We start from the raw sequence: 18,064 nt of genomic DNA on the forward strand, positions 1-18,064 counted from the left end.
TTTTTTTTTCTTATTTCATACTCTCGCTTTGTTGTTAAATTTATATATTTTCTATGTATTTGAACACAACATCTTACATATATCAATTGAAGTTATTATGCGCAAAATAATCATAATTCTTATGAGAATTGGGCGTGTTCCTCTTTTCCAACGAAAACAAACACCAGGAATATACTCTGGCTGATGGTGGTACACTTTATGTTGCGTGGGTTCTACTGAATTCAAAGAAACAATATGAATGATCAATGAAAGGCCCTTCCCTGTGAGTAAAACAATTCAAAAACATTTATTAGGCTTTAAATGTAAAACCCAGCTGAAGCTGATTTTGACAATATTTACATCATGATACTGAGTGCCAGGATTGCAGCTACTTATTCAGTCACATTGGCCAGTCCCCAGTTTCTTCAGGCAGTGCGGTGATCACTATCTCTCTTCTTTCTCGTTGGCTTCTCATTGTCTTCTTGGTAATCCAGCGCTGTCCCAAGAGTTTCCAGTTCATGGTTCACATGGAATTATGTGGGCACTTCAGAACGAGTCAAAAACAGAAACAAATCACATTTATTCAAAGTCTCAGTTTGTACTCTATCAGTATAAAGGTATGTACTCTTTGTTGAACAAAGCAAAAATCCAATCCAGCATCCACCCCCAAGGCTGCAACTTTAGTTTGAGTATATTTATTGTATGTCTCTTTATCTTTCTGCCTCATCGGGGTTATTCCTGGTACTGTCTTTCTGTGGCAGTGAAGAAATCCTCCAGGAGGCCCCGTAGGTACTCGAAGGTGGGTCTGTCGTCTTGGTTTTCCTTCCAGCACATCCCCATGACTTGATAGAGTCCCTCCGGACAGTTCTCTGGCTTTGGCATCCTGTAGCCCCGCTCCAGGTTCTGGATTACCTCTGGGTTGGACATCCCTGCAAGACAGGTAACATGTTGCACAGTGGGCATTGGAAACAAAAGTCTTCAGCAATTATAATTCATGCTACACTTGTAATTTCGTGAAATAATGAAAAGATGTTGTGATGGAATAGAATGAGTACAGTGACCGAGTATTTACCAGGGTAAGGTATGCGTCCATATGTCACTATCTCTGTGAGGAGGATCCCGAAGGACCACACATCGGATTTTATGGAGAAGGTGCCGTAGTTGATAGCTTCAGGGGCAGTCCACTTGATAGGAAACTTTGCACCTATGAACACAGGATAAAAATATATAATAATAAAATATCTATATATATCTATATATATATATATATATAAGAAAGACACATTTTCTTAGCACTTAACAAAGGCTCAGAGGAACATGTGATATATATGATCGTAGGTCTCTGTAAGGTCTCGTTACCCTCTCTGGCTGTGTACTCGTTGTCCTCAATGAGCCGTGCAAGTCCAAAGTCGGCAATCTTACAGATGAGCTCTTGAGACACCAGAATGTTGGCGGCTCGCAGGTCTCTATGAATGTAATTTTTCCCCTCAATAAAGGCCATGCCATCAGCCACCTGCAGGGGACAGCACGTCATCAGCCAAGCCATCAGTGTGTGTGTGTGTGTGTGTGTGTGTGTGTGTGGGGGGGGGGGTGTGTGTTTGTTTTAGTATTGTGAAATACTTTTGTGTGTTGGACCAATGAACAGAAATATTACCAAACCAGGGTGTTCACCACTTCCTCATGTCAGTTTCTTATAACCTTTAACCTCTATGCTCAGCCCACATACTCCACCCAGGTAAACAGCTGTGCCTCTACTTCCTGATACTAAAATCTGTCCTCCTTTCTATTTCTTTTTTTTTTATGTCATCCTGCCTTTACCTTACCACAGGCTGAGGGAACTTACACCTAATGTATCAGGGAACTGCAGTTTGTGTAATATCTAAAACAAGAAAATCCTGACAATTACTTCAGAATTCCCCCACAGTTCGTAGGCAATCTGTGCAATTTGGGTTACTATATATAGCTGTGTGTAAATATTTGAGACGTAAGAATCTGTCACATAGGTGTGACACGGCCCGAGGGTCTCGTCAGAAACCTGAGATGTGCGTATGTTAATGTTCGCTATTTCACAAACTTCTACAGTCGTCATGGTTTCCCACTCAGGCAGCTAAACGCCTCTTTACTCTCCATTCCATTCATTTGATCGTGGTATGAATCAGATGTGGACAGAGTTTCCAATACTGGAGCAAAAGAACAGTCATTAATCACTGACATTTCTATGGTCCGTCACATGACGGTTAGAGTTACTTGCTTTGAGCGTTCACCAGTGCACGTCGACTGAATGCATCTTTCTTTCACCACAAAGATCAGTAGACAACTCTGCGCCTCTGCGCCAAACTCTAAGGCGTCGGAGAATTTCCCTGCTCCTGTCTTTGCCTGGCTAGACTTGGGAACTTCAGTCTGTCCTCCTATGTGGTTGTGTTTTCCAGTCCCACACCCTTAGTCATATTTCCTTCACTGACATGTATCATGTGAAGAAGTAGACTTCGGCATAATCTGTTATTCTCGATCAACCGTCATGGACAGTTAACCTTAGAGAAGGAAGGAAATAGGCTTATTTGCTTTGTTTGCGAGAGTCAGATAAAAAGATTGATACCAACCTCATGTCTGTGTGCTAAAAATGATCTCAGAGCCAACTGATGATTAGGTGAGCTCAGCCTAGACAACTCTAGCACCTTGTTCGTTTCATCCATACAAAAATGAATCGTAAATACCAGTTATGTGGCCACGAGCAGTGACTCTGTAGAGTAAACGACAGAGACTGCAGCTTCTGAGCCAGGCTAGTTGTTTACCCCTGTTTCCAGTCTTTGTGCTAAGCTATGCTAACTGGCTGCTGGCTGACTTACAGATATTCATACTACCACCTTCCAGTCTGCGTCCAACCAAACATCTGGATTGACTGATCAAATGTATAACCTGTCAGTACTTAAATGGTATATTCATAACTTTAACCTTCCTAGATTTTTATTTCGTGTGAATTTGTCCTTTATTTGGACTTGTTTGGTCATTATAAAGTTTTATTCCTGCCAGTGTCTCGACTCACATACATCATGATACACACAAGATTGGTGTTGTATGTACGCCCCATTAAAGCAGTCTGTCTTTGGGAATCATGCTGGGAGAGCGGAAAGTGAAAGAATAAATGAAACGGTGTCTGGTCAATGCAGTGTACAGATAAGAGGACTAAAATGGATCATTTAAAAAAGAGAGATGTCTTGCCTGAGATGCCATGTCTATCAGAGTGTTCATGGGCAAAATGCTTCCCTCTGTGGTTTTGAGGTAATCCACGAGGCTCCCTGTAAGACATCACATCCAAGTTACTACTTCTCAGAAAAACATTGGTTCACATATTCATCACACCCTGAATATTACAGATGCATACACTTGTTTAATTGAATCTTGAGCCGCAAGAAGACAGAAGATTAAGAGACAGCAAAAGGTGCAGTATTATCCTATGAAAAACAAAAGTGAAATTGTGCTTCGTTCAGAAGATTAAAGACGTTGTCCTTGGTCAAAAACATCACCGTTCCCCAAAGACATAAATAGACGCAGTTGGACCAGAATAACAGTTCAAATCGGGCGAACATAACACCGTGAGGAAGTACGAGAAGCATCACTCAAGGCCGATGCGCAGTCTCTGACAGCAGACTTTGTGTTGAGCTTGATTAGGACAGGACAATACCTCTGCACACCGGCCAACCAAGGCAAACCAAAGGAAATACTTTAAGAGGGACGACTGTGCCAGGAAAGAGGAGGCATAAGTCCGGAAGACTGCTTTTGAAGTCTGAGAGCTGCAGGAGCGCTCTTTGTCAGGGTCACAAAAGGGAAGCTGGGATGACACGCCTGTTATTTTCCATCTTTGTTGTCTGAGATAATAAAGAAAAACCCAAAAGATTGGGAACTCCGAGCCATCCATTCTCTTGACAACAGAGGCGACGACTGTGTCCTGTCCACACGCGGATGCCGGACAAAGAGGCAGCCTCTTGTAGAACCACTGCTGCTGGTTCACAGGCCACTCGCACAAGGCCACACAAAGGAACGCCATTCTCCTCAGCTGCGAGGCCGTTGTTGTGTTTGTGACAACGTCGCTCTATGCATTTTGTCATTGCTTCTCTCAGTGTCAAATAATTACAAAGACTTTTGAGGTGAAATTGAAACCGATTGTGTTTTATACTTACACATGAGAGCAGAATATGGCATTATACATCTTTACTGGGCATTGAGGTTGTAATATGGAAAGTTGTTTGCCGACCCATTTATATGACTTATATTTATGATTTTTCAGTCGTTTCACGTGAACTTTATTGCGTGAGAAGAGAGGGGGAAAAGTGGAAGATCCAGTGGCACGATACCGATTGTAACCGCCCATTGTCATTGTTTGTTTACTGCAGCGCAGCCTGCCAGTGTTCCACCACTTGTGAACATGTGTCTGTGCATGTGCCTTTTTATACAGACACTGGAAAGCAGCCAGCTCTCATCATGGGTCTCGGCGAACAATGACACAGTGAATCACCCTCTCCTGTTTTAACACCCCTCGTCTCGGGCCGGCCAGGAGAGGCTTCCTCTCGGTGAGTAAACACCAGTGGACTGTCTGGACGGGCGCGGGCAACAAGTGAAAGTTCACGTTTGCCTTTAAACACTTTAGCGCAGAGTAGCGAATATACGGGAGGGTCTTGAGCAAAGGCTGAAAATGGCCTATCAGAAGCCGGGCCACTTCAGCAGAGCAGCATGCCTTGCGAGGCATCGCTCCTAACTTATTGTTGCTCCCTTATATGGGTTTGATCCCGCAGCAGGAACGTTCAACGTCCAACCACGGGTGATGATCGTACTGTTTTGTTTCAGCATTGTGCATCTGATATCATATCGTATACATCAAACACAAATAAAGAGCGAGGCAGCTGTGGTCGCGGGATCAAAAGACATTCGGCTCATTCAACATGAGTCACTGGAGTGTGGAACACATGGGAAAACACTGTGACCGATGAAGAAGTCGTGCACGCATGTGGGGCGATCCCCAGCCTTTTGTCAAAGCATGTTTTTTTCTCTCACCCACAGTCCGATGACAGATCAACATGTTTGATCCTGAAAGTCTATAACACAGCATTAAGACACCCTATTTGTCTGCGCTCCAGGCACAGAGCTCGCCCTGACAACACCCTTTGGTGTTCAGGGAAAACGGTTGGAGATTAAGCAAATGATTATTTCAGACAAGCTTAGACATAATTTTCCTTGCCTACACTAAACTGAAAGTAGCTGGTGTGATTACAGGGGGGGTTTCTTTTTAATTTGCCTTCGAATGTGCAATCACTTCATGGAAATTACCAGGGACCAGGTTTTCCTTTGCTTCGGATGCTCTCAGGGATATCTAGAAGCCCCTCTTGGTATTTGGTGTAACACATAGCCTACATACATGTTCGACCTACCGTTCTCCATGTACTCCGTCACAATATAGATCGGCTCCTGGGTAACCACAGCGAAGAGACGGACGAGGCGAGGATGTTGCAGGTTCTTCATCATGTTGGCCTCGGCCAGGAAGGCTTCGACCGACATCGTGCCTATCTTCAGGTTCTTTATTGCCACTCTCCTGTCATTATTGTAGACGCCTGTGAACACACATTTCAACATCAGTGCGCTCTCTGAAAGGCATCGATCAAAACCAGACTACAGGCCCACAGCCGCAGTGGCAGGATTTTTGGGCACAATGGTGCTTTGAAGCTTAAAAAAACATTAGTAAGCTAAAATGCTTAAACGACTGTAATTTTTGCTTGATTGTGGCACTAGATGAAATGTTATGAGGTCATAACATTTGTTGCGATTCATATACCGGGGTCATAAGTCTGCGGCAAGTTGCCCAGCAACCTTTTCACGAAATTTCACGAAAACCTACAAATGATAACTTCATGGTAGCATTAGAAGTTGTCAGGGGAGCATGAATATCAATACAACCCATTCGGAGAGCTCTCATGTCATAAACACACGTCGTCCATTGCGATCAAATAGGTGCTAAACTAACAACAGTTCGACACGACTCACGGAAACAGGATCCCGTGCCAGCTTCGCTACACTAACGCTGCCGAATACCATCAACGAAGTCCACAGCCAACGAGTTCTAACATCCGTCATGTAACACTGGGCCTCTCACACCATGTAGGAATGCTTGGCACAAATCATATTCACTGTTCAATGTATTCCTATCTATCCTTTGTATGTGCGATGGATGATCATTACATATTTCCCCTGTCAACTAATGTGAATAAACATTGGATTGCAAATGACAGTCGCTCCCATTATTCAAATATGGCCCCTGACCAATGTTTGGTTGAGAACAGAGAAACAAACACGGTGCCCAGTCTTCATCCAAGAAGGTCCTGTAAATAGAAAGTGACTGTGAAACGAGAACAAGTTCCGTGGCTGGCATTGCTGAGCTCTAATACGGTGGTTTGTTTGGGATGTTGAACGGTGCCGGCGAGTGGGGGGTGGAAAATACTCCTGCGATTGAATAATGAGGGGGTCGTGGCGCGGATCATTTCAACAGTTGCCCTCGTGATCAAAACATGTAGACTTCTTGTTTAGCTCAATGCGTCGCGATCACAATAGAAACGCGTGCACGTATTGTTCAGAGACAGCCCTTCCAAACAATTAGCTCGCTGAAAAGCTAGATTTATGGAGTTTGAGTTGATGTTGCGTAACGGGGTTTAATACATCATTCTCCAGTTATCCAGTTCAAATGACAAAGGAGACTGTCCTGCATACATTGCAGAACAACCCTGGATAAAGGCTTTCTGGCCCACACTCAGTCAGGCCCACAAGTGATTGAGCAAACGGGCGTTGATGTGCCGTATCTGCAAAATGTTCTGTACAGAATGCAATGATAACACATTCTTTCCTTTGACCAATAACCAGCTCTTTCACCTCTTACTCCTCCATTTTTTGGTCATCCCTGTTACTCACCCATCCAGACTTCTCCAAACTGCCCCGCTCCGAGCTTCTGCTCCAGCTTCAGCGACTCACGAGGGATCTCCCATTCGTCCTGCCACCAGGGCTTCTGCGGCGCCCTCGACTGACACGGCTTCACCAGTTTTGTGCACAACCCATCGGCATCGCCTGGATGGCGGAGAGGGGAGACTGGGTTTGAAATTATTCCGATGAGAAACCTGCACAGCATTCAGTTATGTTGACGGATTCCTCAAGAGGCTGTACGCACGTGAGTGATGCTGGATGAGCTCCTTCAGCGAGTTAAAGGAGATCCGAGTTGTGATGTAGAAGCCACCGTTGTCCATGTTGCGGATCCTGTAGTGCTTGACTCCTTCACCCGTGTTGTGGTCCAGGTCCCTGATCGATAAGGAGTATGACCCTGCAGCAAAAGAGGAGGTATACGCTTCCGTAAAGGAGCATGCAGATTTCTCCGACAGATGACAGCTAAGATAACTGATGGAATAAAATGAGATACAACGTCAACAGAATATTAATTGTTCAACATGAAAAAAGTTAATATTGATGTATTTTGTCACTCCTTTTATTATTCTTTGTCTGTCGTTCATCTAGAAGTGACAACTATCAGTGGATGACTTTCATGCTGACGAAAAACTTTTTGCATTGTTTTTCTTCTGTGGATTAATGGACATTTATTCACAATGGACATAAGAGATATCAATATCCTCTTAAAGTATAAGTCACACTGGATCTAAAAAATATTTGTACCATGGCTGAGAGTCATGACTGGAGAAGAAATTATGAATTTCTTGTCTTAGCAATAAAACAAAATTTAAATAGATGAAGCAGGTTGAGGGATAGGAAGAAGAGGAAAAAAATAGTACTATTTTTGCCATTAAAACTGACACATGTGGAGGAGCATGGTCTCACTTGTGTGGTAATGACACAGTTACCATCACAGCTCATTTTGTTTGTTTGTGAAAAGCTACTTTTAGCACCCTCAAGCAAAAGTAACAGCGGAAAGGACGTATTTCCGGCTGAGACACCATTTTGCGAAATAGAAACTTACATTTTGTGCAGACAGCGTATGAGTCAATGCTCTGATGACGAAGACGACGAGCTCACCTGGGGTTGTCTCGCTCTCGCGAATCAGGTAGGAGCCTTGCGTGTTCCCGGGAGCGAGGAGAAGTCTCATGGCTTCGTTTCTCGAGATGTTCTTGATGAACCACCTGCAGCACAAACGCACACTATGCATGACGCTTTGAGCTGAAAAAAGCCACTTCCCTTTCCCCAGGGACGGAGCATGCACTACACGAGACGAGATGGTGTTGAGGCTGAGTGACAGTGTGTTTCCTGTGTGACGTACGGTTCCGTCTCCACTCTGGTCATACCAACAAAGTTGTGCGGGATGTAGCCCTGCTGGCCGGTGGTGAGTGACTCTGCCAGATACCACTCTGGATCATCCCTGGATGTCAGAAGAGACAGCAATGATACCATGAGTCAGTTGCAGGTCAGTGGTGCCTCACAGCAGTCTAGACCTTGTTGGGGATGAATAGGTACAGCATCAGAAAGCAGTTTCAAAAACGCCCCCATCGGCAAGAGGGTTCCGTGCAACGTGAACAATCACTGCACGAGATGAACTGCAGTCAGTGTCTCGTCTTGCATATCAGGACAAGAGAGACGACTGAGAAAAGAGGCACCTTCACTGCTGACCCTCACCCTTCACCGCATTAAAGACAGATTGTTAGACCTTTGAAGTTTATCAAGGGGCTGGTTATAATAGTTTATATCCTCATGTATGTTTTCACATTGAAATCAGCCAAGGCCTTAGATAGGATGTCCTTATCCCCTCAGAAAAACCTCAACTGTTGCCACCAGCTTATGTTTTTTATAAAATCATGTTCTTCTCTTTTCATTTAACAGTTCAAGTGTATTTTTTTGTTGTAAATTCTGATCTAGTGCCAGGTACATTGAACACTGGTGTATTTGTGGTAAAGGTGCAAAATTTCCAACAATTTCCAGAAATGTTACATGGGGACACATCCTCAGTATTCTAAGTGGTAGCCATGTCCTTTATGTCGGTTTAAACTCTATTATGGTTTGCTGAATGGATACTGGCTGGATCACCAAATAAAGGCAAATGAACAAGTTATTTTCCTCCTTTTATTTTTTATAAATCCATCTTTTGGTTTTTCAGGGGGGCAAGTCTGATGTTTACTTCTAATGTCTTTATTTCTATGTTTCCTGTCTCTAGAGTGTTTCCCTTTCAAAACAGTAGTTTAATCACATTACAGTTTGCCTTTTTAAGTTTCACTTGTAGAGAGACACAGGAAACACGGGGTGAGACTGAGAGCAAACAGCACTGACGAGCAACAAGTATGTTACAAATATGACATTGTGAATCCATACAGTACTGTACACCTTAAACCTTATCTTTCTGCATACACAGTGGTGCGACACTTTAAAATGGGTTTCAGCTGCTGTGGTGGGGTTAGTGGAGAGTGATTGAATTCTTGTCTGGGTCTGAAATGTAACTATAAATCGGTTTACTGCAATTTCTTTTTCATATCAGCAGCTTACTTGTTGATGATCTTGAGTTTTTCTCCCTTCTCAAAGCCCAGGTCACCATCATGGTTGGGTTCATAGCTGTATATGGCCACCACAAGTTTGTCTGCAAGAGCAATGTTTGGTTTTAGTCCAATAAGGCATACAGGTGAAATAATACTGAGACAGTTTTGATCACAAATTTGTCTTTTGAATTTCAGTCAAGGTTTATGTTGGGTTTGAATATATTTTTGACAAATTGCTGCCGCCGAAGGCTCAGTGGGAAGAGAATTGCCTTGTCCCCCGTGCAATGTGAAAGGTGTGGTGATTGCCCATTATTGACAATGAGGTCACAGGTATGGTTTATCTACAGGATATAAACCCCATCATTCTCCATGAAGACAATTTTCTCTTATGTTGAAAGTAGACATTTTTAACTTTCATGAAAGATTTGTCTGAAGGAGGCTATTGGACAGACTTGTTGTGGTGCACTTTGATTACTTGAAGGACAATATTTTGTTTCTAAAAGAAAATCCAAACACACAAGGAACTACAAAAGAATTCTCGCTCTCGATGATCTACTTTTACGCTTCAAAACAGAAATGTAATACTGCAAGTGCAGCAAGATGATATGGGGCATGGGGGATGTCAAGCGCCTGAGGCAACACGGTGGTAAACAATTACACAGTTAAAGTGCAGTCAATTGTTAAAAAATGAATTATTAACTGTTTGTGCTAGAAAAGTTTTTTAAAAGACGAGAAAGGAAAAAACTGTAAGACCCCACAAACAAACTATCCAAACCTGGGATATTTTACTTGATAAGTCTTTAAGCTATTAAATACAACTTTGCATTTCTTCCTAATTTTCATGAAATGCTGAAATTATAGAAAATTATTCAAGGGTTTTAGTGATTATAAACACTGTTTTATCTCCATTATACTTCAAATTACAGTCTCCTTGAAACTGTTTAACTTTTACCCTCAGTATTGAAGTAATATTTCACAAGCTGTTTGTACTTTACCGATGCCTGTCTATGATGTACTGTACAGGACATCTACTGTAATGTATGTCTGTCCATCTTACTTTGTGATTTTAGATTCACGATCTTAGACTATATAATTAAAATGGATTTAATTTGACCTCAATCATCACATCACACGTTAGAAACATTCCAGATACACATAGATCCGCCGAGACTTGAACACACAGACACACACAGAAACATTTGCTGCATCTTATTACCTGGTAAAGGTGATGTAGGTGGTGAATGTTGCGAATGGTAAGGAATCAGCTGATCTGTGTACTGGCGACAGAGGAAGACAAAACTTAAACTCGTATTCGACAGCTTTCCGAAGAGCAATAGAAGATTCATGCTGAAACACCATCGAACATGAAATGTTAATAATCACACTAAAAAAAGCAACCGACGCAGATCTCAACTGTAAATCGCCAGATATTATCTTCCAGTCAAAATGTGTGTGTACTGTGTGTGTGAACTGGGGTATTTCCCATTATTTCTAATATACTGAAACATCTAACTCACAGCGAGGAAACAAACAATTACGCACACATATCTTACACCACTCCTCTCGCATTCATGTACGATAAAATACCTTTCTGGGCTGTAACCTACAATAACAGGTTGTGCTTTACAATTTACTTGGCAAGGGTCTGCAATCTGCTCATGTGTATTCACATGAGTACAAAAGGCCCAAACCTATTCATGTCAGGCTACATACAAGCAAAAAATACAAAATAAATATAAATACATACTGCAGAGAGAATTTGCACCTACCGGGTTGCATGACTGGGGAGGTATGGGACAGTTGCAATGTTCACAGATTTCATCCAAGTTCTCAATCCAGTCGCTGTCCGAATAATCCGAACTGCAGTTACATCCCATCTTTTCTGCAAATTTAGAGGATCATTTTGTAAAGGCAACAGAATAACAGAACAGAGCAGAATTCTAGGTAACCCTGGAGTCCCCTGGTGAATCTCAATCCAAGACAGCCCTAAAATATCAAGCACTGCATCTTTAATCACACACATCAAATTTGGCTTGCAAAAAAAGTTTATTAATTCATAAAAAGTTTAGAAAACCTAATTATTTGTGACAATCAAGTATTTATAAGTGGGAAACACTGACATGAGACGCAAAATGTTTCTGTTTCCGCAGTCTGCTTTGATGGCATCGACTCAAAATGGAAGCTCAGCGGAGAACCATGCTACTAAACTAAGAGCCAAACACCTTTAAAAGGTGTCATTCCACACACTCTTTTGACTCTGTATAAACACACACACACACACACACACACACACAGCAGCAGAATATGATCACGTAGATCTCATCACAAAAACTGTGACAAACGTCTGGAATGTTTTCATCATTTTCGGTCCCTGTGCGTGTTCTAATTCTGATTACGACTTGAATAGTGTGCTCCCCAAAATGGTCGAAACACTAATCTTGTATAATCCATCGTCCGCACGTGCTCCGCATTGGAGTGTGCAGCTCAAAACCGCCTTTCTAAAGCCCACTCGGGTCCCATCGGACCAATGGGGGAACAGGGTCAGTGGGCTAATCGCAGCAGCCGTCTCTCCCGAAGACTCAGAGCCGTGAGAAAAATCTGAAGAGGCCTGACCTGGTAATAACAACCCACTGCTGTACTAAGACCCCATGAAATGAATCACAGGGGTATGAAGAAGTCTCTTCTTTTTTTGGTCTTTTATTATCAGTACTCCTACGCCAACTGGCCTGCGTCCAGTGAGTCATGCAAACAAAGTCAGCATTTTCCACTGAGGGGCTACCCTCTTCTTTTTATGACCTGCAGCTGAAGGCCTTATATTACTGTATGTTGATGTGCTATTGTTTACAAATGAGTATGCCTGTGTAGATTATAAGAGAGGTCCATGACAGATATTTGGCTTTAGAAAAATATTAAAACGACAGCATCCCTACATGGCAACAAAATAAATACATTTAATCAGAATTTTTGTTGTTGTTGTGGAATCAAAATCACAGTCCAAAAAACGCTCTTCACGTCCAAATTTGCATTTGTAGAAGTGGGTAAAGTTTCCTTTACCCACATTATCTTCTGTTTGAATTTACAAAAACAAAAAATGCCTGAATCCCCTTTTTTTGTTTTAATGATACAATTATAAATTGGATTAGTAATTGACAAGCTATAATTTATTACAACAAAAAGCATCCTACTCTTCTTTTGTGTTTATGTCTTCTTTGTAATACTGAGTTTTGACCAGCAGTGACAATAACACACACACAGTATCTATATATGTGATGTTACCAGCTTTTATGTTGAACTATATCGATGCCCATGAAAACAAAGACTTGGCTGTAATTTCTGGGTGTGGATGTTATTCCCCTCTACTCGTTTTTGAAAGTTCGATATATTTCATACAAAAGTCGAAAAGATCAAAACCATCTTGCTGATTTTTGAGGATTATTTGCCATGAGGAAATCAAGGTTTGGTGATCTAACCTTGTCACAGTTATTTATGTTTTAAACAAGAAAGAATCACGGGTTTGACACTCACCTCCCGAAATATGAAAGGTCTCTTCACGCGTCCAATATTGCCAGACCCTCAGGTGCCGCCATAGAGATGTTCTTTTATTGAATAGGTTTATTTTTTGCGAAAGAGCAATTTAGCATTGAGTCAGTTCCTCACTGCTGGAGCCAGGGGTGTGAAGATGTCATCACCCGCCTTTCTTATTCTAACTAACCCACAGCTTGGAGTAATGATGTGGTATCTGTATGCACACACGCGCACACACTCAAACACACTCACACACACACACACACACACAAACACACACACGCACACACACTCAAGTGGAGGAGAGCGACCCAGAGAGTTTCCTGTCGTTGAGAGTTTGAGGGTTGCTCTGCAGACTTCTAACAGGTGCTCACCTTTGCAGCTGTGTGTGAGCAGAGGGGAACGTTACACTGGTAAAAGGGGGTCAGGACAGCACTTTCCCCCAAAGTGGGAGCCAAGATGTAAATGTTCCAATACAGTGTAGAAAGGAGGCTATGGTAGGCTGCGGGACAGCGGTGAGGCTATATTCGTATGGGGTTTTCTTTGTGTGTTGCTTATGTGTAAAACATCTGTGAGTCAACGACCTTTAAGGTGAGGAACACCTCGGGCTGGGGCGGTGGTCCAGACCTCACCGTGCGTGAATGAGTATTTGACACGCCGGAGGATTTCAAATAGCATCAAACTAACTTTAACTGCATCATAATTATTTATAATTTGTCACATTTACAGTAATCCCACACACAACAAAAACAATTTGGGGAGTGTTTACAATAATCATAACAAAGCTACAGTGGCCATTTTCCGTCACTCAGAGTTGTGGTGTGCGTCAGTAAAAATAGACTTTGGCCTTGTTTTTTCGCTGATCAGATGTGAAAACACAGGCAAAGAGTGTCCATGAGTGGCTGACCGTCTTACACACCGTTAACCAAATGTGGTCATGAACTGACAAGATTCTCAGATTGCTGTCGCCCCTGCGTCCCTGAGCTATCAGGCGCTTTCTGCTGCTCACACGCTTCTCCGCTGTGGGCTGCATCTCTTCTCTTGTGGTGATCGGCTGCTGCGAAAAGAGCACGCACCGGCAGGAAGTCAGTCCAAACTTTACAGGAAGTGCACAGAAATACATGCTCAGAAGACTGCCACGGCGTTGATAAAGTCGCGCTTGGAATGAAACCGCCTGAGTTCTACTCTTTACTAGTAGGATGGGCGAGGAGAAGTTTCACTTTCTGACATTTAGATTTAGAATAATTTGGATCAACTGGCGCACACTGAACCTACAAGAGCCTCGCCCAACTTTTGGAGATCAGCCTGTGACAGGCTTCACTCTTTAAAGAGGCTTTAAGGGGATTCCGATTTTTTTTCTCTCTCGACCACACAGCCCTCACGACTTCCAAATGTGGCTGGAAATCACATTCTGTTACGCAGTCAAAATGAGATATCGTCAATATGAAGAAAGTTTTCCGGCCCTCCTTACTCCCCCTTCGCGCTGCAGGTGCTGGCCTCTTTCATTTTGAGCAAGTGTGACTCTCTGCTCGTGTGCACCAGAACACAGTCTTCAACAACACTGAAGAAAGAAGCACCGGCCTTAACCTGTTAACGTTAAGTTGAACAGACCGTGTTGTTACCAATTGAAGTATGTTCTTTTTAAGTTTGAAAGCAATTCTCCTTTTTTTCCTTCGAAATCAGGCATTTCTGTAAGTTCTAGCTTCTATATAAACTGAAAGATGAATATGATTTATTTACACTCTGACATCAGTTTTTGCTGAGACAAAGACATAAGGTATATATCGCGGGGGGGGGGGGAGTCCAGGGAAACTATCTGCAGGGCAGAAACATTAGTCTTCAGCGTTTTACTGTGAAGGAGCATTCACTAAAGGATAAAGCCTTGAGGTATCGTACCTCAGCCTCTGTGCATTCTCCATATAACGCTCATTTCCACCATCACATGCTAATGTCACAACATGAGGTCATGCGCGTACTGAAGTATGTCATATTATGATCCTCATCAACAGTCCTACTCGTGCTCTCATTTGGCACAAGGCCCGCACTCTTGCCAAGGCATATGGTGTTACGGTTTACGGTGTCGACTAATTATGTTTCAACAGTGCCTGTGGTTCGGCACATTCCTCCAGGGTCCCATTCATATGTGTGGATATCACACCGGGTCATGTACGTCCCGTGGAGGGAAAGAAGGGACTATTGTTCATGGGGTGGCTTTGGGACCAAAGATGGATGACATGGGGAGGATGCAGATTGCAGTCAGAAGCAGAAAGGCCGTCCCAAAGTGTACTTTTCAACCATGTAATGGTTTCTATTTTAAACTTTGGTGTATGCATATGTCAATAAATTAAAGTTTTCAACTGACAGACGTGGTAAAATGTCTTTAATATTGTGTTTTATGTACAAAAAGAATAGCAGTTTACATTGTAAGGCATTGTGCTTCATTGGATACATTCATATTACAGTAGAATCATTTTAACAATATCAAGGAGAAAAATGTCGATATATGTTTTACATTTCAACACAACTACAAGACAAATAAAATATCATTAAATACAAATATTTAATTTGTGTTTCTTGTTATATAATAAACCATTTAACTTGGGCCCTTAGTGAGCAGCTCACTACACTTGGTCACTGCCCAGCCGTATGTGTGGCTTACAATCTTTGCTCTGGAGGATCTGGACATGGCGATGGAAAACAAAAAAGCACCACGCGTGGTCTCCTGGGGGTCCTGTCGCTGCAGTGGTGGTGAGCGGATGGAGATATTTTTGGTGTGTGTGTGTGTGTGTGAAGATCTGGTGTAGAAAATGCTGGAGCCTGGCCTCCCGCTTCCTCTGAGGGTTCTGGTATAGGGACAGATCAGCAGCAGGAATACGTGTTTTCAATTACAAAGTTAAGGAGTGAAAACTATTGCTGAAGACCGCATTGGACCCGACGTGCCACCTTCATCCTTTTTTTTATTTCAGTCAACCCCCTTTAAAAATATCACAAGTGATCTAAACGCATATTACAGTATAATCTCTTTGGGTTTTTTTGTTGCTACCTTTACACTTCAGTACAGCCCTGGTTCATGTTGCATTGTGCAAAGAACAGTCAGAGGAGCGACTCATCCAACAGGAAGGTGTGTTTGTATTCAGGGAGTGTGCCCCTATAGGTCTGCATAAACAGGCTTCCTCATGCACATCAAGCCATGTGCACATCAAATGTGTTCTTCTCATTTTCACCCACCAGGCACTGGCAGCCTCTCTCCGCTCTGGCACCAGAACAGCCTTCACAGGAGGAAACAGGCCTAACAACAATAATAATGTGTCTACACAGGCGCAGGAGGAGGAGATTCCCGGCAACATCAATGAAGAGTTGGTTTTGCTTTTAACACAGCGAGAAGCGTCTGGAGTTGATGTTCATCTTGGTGAGGCCCAGGTGTTTCAGCGGGGTGGACAGGGCGAAGGCGGCCTTCATGGGGATGTCGCACAGCAGGTCAGACTCCTCGCCGCACTCCTCCAGCTCGTATGTGGCGTCGTCCAGCATCTCCTTGTGCCGGTCGCACACCTGCTCCACTTTCAGCCGGTGGATCTCCCCGCGCAGACCAATCAGCTGACGGGCCAGACGGTTGTCCTGCACTTGCATCTCCCTCTGAGAACGGAGCAGGGGGGGATGAAAGGGGTCAGGTTGAGTTGTTGGGGGGGGGGGGGGGGGGGGGGGGGGGGTTGAGGAGAAAGTATTAGTATCAGTGAGAAAGTATGTGGAAACTTGGATTTGGATTATTTCTATTGTAATCAGAGTTGATCAATTAATCCAAGGGTGTTAAATATGTGGGCATGTGCAACATAGGGGTAGGCCTTTAGCAGCCTGAGGCCCTGAGAGAACAGTGATCCGTTTGTCTCTTAACTATTTGTTTAGGCTAGGATGACTGCATGAGGTCATTCATGCTGTGCCTTGAATTAAGGTCTGGCATTCGTGCTGAGCACATCACCAGAAAACATCTAAGCTCCCTGTCCATATGCGTTTGGATAAAGGAACTTATTATCTTTGGTTTGTGGTTTGCCAGGGTCAAGGAACGTCAACTCCTTTCAACATAACTTACTCTAAGCTCAACACCCAAGGGGTAACAGTCGTCACTCACCAGCTCTTTTCTCAGAAACTCCAAAGCGTCATCAATGGTATCAAAGCCACAGATATTGCGCACGACCAGTTCCGAGTTCTCGTCTCGCAGAACTACGGGCATGGGGGCGACTTGCGCCCCCGCGGGCTCCGGGCTGTCCGCCGAAGAGCTCTCCTTCCACGGCCGACTCCGGACGCGCTCCTGCCACTCCAGATAAGATGGTCTGCGCGTCTGCAACTTCAGCTTCTCCGCGAGCGCCTTGACGCTGTCCAGGTCCTCGGCGCGTCCCTCGCAGGACTCGTCTCCAATCTCTTTGAAATCCATGGGATCCGTGGGATTTCAGAGGGAGCGAGTCGCGGCGCAGCAGCGTCCGCAGTCAACCTTGGGAATCCGCGGGAAGTTCGCTCTGGGCTTCTCTCAGCTGGGCGACTGGAAGGCGCAACAGGTCCTCGCCGCCTTTATATGGGTGTGACCGCCCATCCCGCAGGACGCAGGGGCCGCATCCTTTATAGGCTTTTTATGGAGGGAAGCCAGATTTCTTGGAACTCGCAGCAAAGGCTGCGTGTCTCTGTGTGTGTGTGTGTGTGTGTCACATATTGGGGGGGAAAATGCGTCAATGCAAATGACATTATTTTGGATTTTGGAGGCAAATGTGCGTAAATGTTGAAGGTTCCCCCTGATTCCATCTCATCTGTCACAGGGCACTTTTTTTTTTACTTTGATCACAAGTTCAGTGGTGTAATGAACACAATCATTTGAGTGAGTTTGATGATACTTTATACTTCTAATCCAGTGGTGGGAGAAGTATTCAGACTATTTTCCTGAGTAACGTTACATTACATTAGAACATTACAACAGTCAACAGTCATAGACATATTCAATTACAAGTAAAACCACCCAAGTCCTGGTTCCAAAACTATTTCTTGAACAAATCTATTATCAAAAGTATTATCAG

At 43.5% G+C, this 18,064-nt stretch overlaps 2 protein-coding genes across 2 annotated transcripts; both read right to left on the reverse strand.

Moving 5' to 3' along the window:
* Nucleotides 1-261: 261 nt before the first annotated feature.
* On the reverse strand, nucleotides 262-13,207 carry lck (LCK proto-oncogene, Src family tyrosine kinase). Its single transcript, XM_035610065.2, has 13 exons — nucleotides 13,008-13,207; nucleotides 11,252-11,364; nucleotides 10,699-10,759; nucleotides 9,493-9,583; nucleotides 8,279-8,377; nucleotides 8,038-8,141; nucleotides 7,184-7,333; nucleotides 6,931-7,083; nucleotides 5,403-5,582; nucleotides 3,199-3,275; nucleotides 1,339-1,492; nucleotides 1,052-1,183; nucleotides 262-908 (listed from the first exon to the last, which is right to left on the reverse strand). The coding sequence occupies exons 2-13, from the start codon at nucleotides 11,357-11,359 to the stop codon at nucleotides 712-714; spliced, it is 1,506 nt and encodes a 501-aa protein (XP_035465958.1). The 5' UTR covers nucleotides 11,360-11,364; nucleotides 13,008-13,207; the 3' UTR covers nucleotides 262-711.
* Nucleotides 13,208-15,370: 2,163 nt separating this feature from the next.
* Nucleotides 15,371-18,024, reverse strand: fam167b (family with sequence similarity 167 member B). Its single transcript, XM_035610274.2, has 2 exons — nucleotides 17,131-18,024; nucleotides 15,371-16,640 (listed from the first exon to the last, which is right to left on the reverse strand). The coding sequence occupies exons 1-2, from the start codon at nucleotides 17,431-17,433 to the stop codon at nucleotides 16,377-16,379; spliced, it is 567 nt and encodes a 188-aa protein (XP_035466167.2). The 5' UTR covers nucleotides 17,434-18,024; the 3' UTR covers nucleotides 15,371-16,376.
* Between the last annotated feature and the right edge of the window lie 40 nt (nucleotides 18,025-18,064).

Source organism: Scophthalmus maximus, chromosome 15, assembly GCF_022379125.1.
Source record: "Scophthalmus maximus strain ysfricsl-2021 chromosome 15, ASM2237912v1, whole genome shotgun sequence".
NCBI lineage: Eukaryota > Metazoa > Chordata > Actinopteri > Pleuronectiformes > Scophthalmidae > Scophthalmus > Scophthalmus maximus.